This window comes from Pezoporus flaviventris, unplaced genomic scaffold, assembly GCF_033815535.1.
Source record: "Pezoporus flaviventris isolate CSIRO_AGI_PZ_B2104156 unplaced genomic scaffold, CSIRO_AGI_Pfla_v1 ptg000677l, whole genome shotgun sequence".
NCBI lineage: Eukaryota > Metazoa > Chordata > Aves > Psittaciformes > Psittacidae > Pezoporus > Pezoporus flaviventris.
Window position 1 is genome coordinate 11,073 of NW_026893222.1, and position 4,575 is coordinate 15,647.

Here is a 4,575-nt window from a genome sequence, read left to right on the forward strand (position 1 = left end):
GATGGATGGATGGATGGATGGATGGATGGATGATGGATGGATGGATGATGGATGGATGATGGATGGACAGATGATGGATGGACGGATGATGGATGGATGGATGATGGATGGATGGATGATGGATGATGGATGGATGGATGGATGATGGATGGATGATGGATGGAGGTATGATTGGATTATGGATGGATGGATGATGGATGGATGATGGATTGATGGATGGATGGATGGATGATGGATGGATGGATGGATGAGGGATGGAGGGATGATGGATGGATGGATGGATGGATGGATGGATGGATGGATGGGTGGGATGGGTGGATGATGAATGGATGATGGCTGGATTTATGGAAGGATGGAAGATGACGGATGATGGATGAGTGATGGACTGGTGATGGATGATGATGAACTCACTGGTCCCTCCAGTGCTGTCTCCTCCTCCCTGGTGTCCCCTCTCCTGTCCATGGGCTCCGCACTGAGCAGCGCCTCCAGCACCGGCCCCTCAGGCAGCCCTGGGGCCCCCTCCTTGCGCAGAGGCACCTCACAGTCTGTGGGTCACAGGGGGGGTCAGGGTCCCCCATGCCCCCCATGTTGCCCCATATCCACCCATGAGCATAACCCCCCCCATGTCCCCCCATAGCTCACAGGGCCGCAGTCGTGGGTCCTCCAGGATGTTCAAGCGCCGCTTCTTGCGCCAGCACCGGGCTGGATACGTGTAGAGCTGGCCTGGGGACAGCCCTGGAACACAGGGTGGGCATGGGGGTGTGATGGGTATGGGGGTAATGGGTAAGGGGGGGGGGGGGGGTTGGTTGGCGCAGGGGGGTGATGGGCACAGGGGGGGTGATGGGCACAAAGGGGTTTATAGGAACGGAGGGGTTGATTGGAACGGAGGGGTTGATGGGCACAGGGAGTTATGGGCACAAAGGGGTGCATGGGCACAGGGTTATGGGCACGGGGGTGATGAGCACTAAAGGGGTGATGGGCACAGTGGGGTGATGGGCATGGGGGGGTGATGGGCACAAAGGGGGTGATGGGCACAGGGGGTGATGGGCACAGTGGTGTTATGGACACAAAGGGGTCCATGGGCACAGGGGTGATGGGCACAGGGGGTGATGGGCACAGTGGTGTGATGGGCATGGGGGGGTGATGGGCACAGTGATGTGATGGGCACAAAGGGGTCCATGGGCACAGGGGTGATGGGCATACAGGGGGTGGTGGGCTCAGGGGGGTGATGGGCACAGGAGGGTGATGGGCACAAAGGGGGTAATGGGCACAGGGGGGTGATGGGCTCAGGGTGGTGATGGGCACAGGAGGGTGATGGGCACAAAGCGGGTGATGGGCACAAAGGGGGTGATAGGCATAGGGGGGTGATGGGCACAGAGGGGTCCATGGGCACAAAGGGGTCCATGGGCACAGGGGGTGATGTGCACAGGGGGATGATGGGCACAGGGGTGTTGGCCACAAACGGATCCATGGGCACAAAGGAGGTGATGGGCACAAAGGGGGTGATGGGCACAGGGGGGTGATGGGCACAGGGGTGATGGGGACAGGAGGTGATGGGCACAGGGGGGTGATGGGCACAGGGGTGATGGGGACAGGAGGTGATGGGCACAGGGGGGGTGATGGCCACAGAGGGTGATGGGCACAAAGGGGTCCATAGGCACAGGGGGTGATGGGCACAGGGGGTCCATGTGCACAAGGGGATCCATGGGCTCAAGGGGGGGGGTCCATGGCGACCGGGGGGGGGAGTCTCTCACCGGGCCTCCGGTGCGTGCGCTCCATCCAGATGTAGCAGTTGCCCTGGGCCACCCCGGTCTGGTTGTCCAGGAAGGGCAGGCGGGAGCCGCGCTCCGCGCAGAGCCGCGCGTTGTAGCTGCGGCAGTGCTCGAGCGCCGCGCGGTAGAACTCCTCCCCCGGGCTGCGGGGCACCGGTCAGGGACACCCGCACCGGGACCCCAACGGCAGCACCGAGACCCAGCACCGGGACCCCAACGGAAGCACCCGCACCCAGCACCGGGACCCCAACGGAAGCACCCGCACCCAGCACCGGGACCCCAACGGAAGCACCCGCACCCAGCACCGGGACCCCAACGGCAGCACCCGCACCCAGCACCGGACCCGCACCCAGCACCGGGACCTGCACCCCAACATCGGCACCCGCACCCAGCACCAGGACCCGCACCCAGCACCGGGACCTGCACCCAGCACCGGGACACACACCCCAACACCGGCACCCGCACCCAGCACCGGGACCCCAACGGCAGCACCCGCACCCAGCACCGGGACCCCAACGGCAGCACCCGCACCCAGCACCGGGACCCCAACGGCAGCACCTGCACTCAGCACGGAGACCCGCACCCAGCACCGGGACCCCAACGGCAGCACCCACACCCAGCACCGGGACCCACACCCAGCACCGGGCCCTGCACCCAGCACCGGGACACGTACCCCAGCACCGGCACCCGCACCCAGCACCGTGTCCCCAACGGCAGCATCCACACTCAGCACCGAGACCCGCACCCCAACACTGGGACCTGCACCAGCACCTGCACCCAGCACCGGGACACGTACCCCAACACCGGCACCCGCACCCAGCACCGTGTCCCCAACGGCAGCATCCACACTCAGCAACGAGACCCACACCCAGCACCGGGACCCGCACCCCAACACTGGGACCTGCATCGGCACCCGCACCCAGCACCGGGACCCTAACGGCAGCACCCGCACCCAGCCCCGGGACCCCAACGGCAGCACCCACACCCCGCACCAAGACCCGCACCCAGCACCGGGACCCCAACGGCAGCACCTGCACCCAGCACTGGGACCCCAACGGCAGCATCCGCACTCAGCACCAAGACCCGCACCCAGTACCGGGACCCCAACGGCAGCACCCACACCCAGCACCGGGACCCGCACCCAGCGCCGGCACCCATGCTGGCACCCGCACCCCAGCACCGGCACCTGTACCCCAGCACCAGGACCTGCAGCGGGACCCCAATGGCAGCACCCACACCCCAGCACTGGGACCCGCACCGAGACCTGCACCCAACACCGGGACCTGCACCCCAGCACTGGGACCTGCATCAGGACCTGCACTCTAACACTGGCACCCACATCGGGACCTGCACTGGGACCTGCACCCAACACCAGCAACCGCACCCCAACACCAGCACCAGGACCTGCACCCACACTGGGACCCGCGCCCAGCACAGGGACCTTCCCCCACATCAGGATCTGAACCCCCAGCAGCGGGACCGGCACCGGGACCCGCACTCAGCACCGGGACTCGCACCCCAAATCCCCCCAACCCCCGGCCTGCGGGGCATGGGTCAGACCGGACCCAAACCCCAAAACACCGGGACACCCCCCCCCCCTCGAATGCCCCCAACACCCGCACCCCAAAACCTCCCGTCCCCAACCCCCACCCGCAATCCCTCGGGACCCCCCCTAAAACCGCACCCCAAAAACCCCGGGGCCCCCCAACCCCCCCTAACCCCTTCCAACCCGCACCCCAAAACCCCCCAGCACCCGCACCCCACCCCCACCCGTGACTGGGTCCCGGCCCCGTTATGGGAATGGGGACACCTCCCCCCACCCCCTCCGTGTCCGGGACCCCCGAACCCCCCCCCCCCCCCCCGGGTGCATGAAGCGTCCGGTGCCAGCGGGGGGCGCCGGGTCCCGGACAGGGGAGGGGGGGGGGGGTGGGGGGGTGGGGGGGGGTTGGGATGGACAAGGGGGGGGGGGGAAGGGGGACATGGGAGCGGGGGGGCGGGGTCCGGCCCCACGGACGGGTCCTCCCGCCCCCAGCGCGGCCGGACGGTGGGACCGGGGCGGGCACCGGGAACGGGACCGGGGGTCCCTCCCTCCGGGACCGGAGGCTCCATCCTCGGTAGGTCCCTTCCAACCGGTACCGGAGGCTCCGTTCCCGTCGGAGCCCGGGGATCCCTCCCGATGGAGCCAACCCCTCCGGTACCGGAGGCTCCATCCCCTGCAGGTCCCTCCCGACCGGAACCGGAGGTTCCATCCCCGCCGGAGCCCGGGGATCCCTCTCGGTGCCTCCCTCCCCGCCAGTACCGGATGCTCCATCCTCGGTGGATCCATCCCGGCCCGTACCGGAGCCTCCGATCTCGGTGGGTCCCTCCCCTCCGGTACCGGAGCCTCCATCCCCGGTGGGTGCCTCCCCGTCAATACCGGCGGCTCCATCTCCGGTTCATCCCTCCCGCCCGGTACCGGATGCTCCATTCCCGGTAGGTCCCTTCCCGCTGATACCGGGGAGGGGGGGGATCCCCATCCCCTCCCACCCATACCGGTGGCTCCATCCCGCCTGATACCGGCGGCTCCATCCCCGCCCTTACCGGTATCTCCATCCCGGGGGATCCCTCCCGGTGCCCCCCCCCGCCGGTACCGGCGCTGGGGGGGGGTCACTCACCATTTGAGGGGCTTGTGCAGCGCCGTGGCCATTTTGCGCCGCCGGGGCCGCTCCGCCGCTCGGGCACGGGGAGGGGGCGGCGGGGTTCAGCCCCGGTTTTCCTTCCCCCCCCCCCCCCCCCCCAAATCCCCCCCCCCTTTCGGGTCCGG

General features: G+C 67.9%; 1 protein-coding gene across 1 annotated transcript; it reads right to left on the minus strand.

Moving 5' to 3' along the window:
• Positions 1-342: 342 nt before the first annotated feature.
• LOC133264167 (zinc finger protein neuro-d4-like) lies at positions 343-4,575 on the minus strand. The gene is made up of 4 exons (XM_061444102.1): positions 4,427-4,575; positions 1,755-1,915; positions 643-735; positions 343-545 (listed from the first exon to the last, which is right to left on the minus strand). Exons 1-4 carry the CDS (start codon positions 4,456-4,458, stop codon positions 343-345), a joined length of 489 nt encoding a protein of 162 aa, XP_061300086.1. The 5' UTR covers positions 4,459-4,575.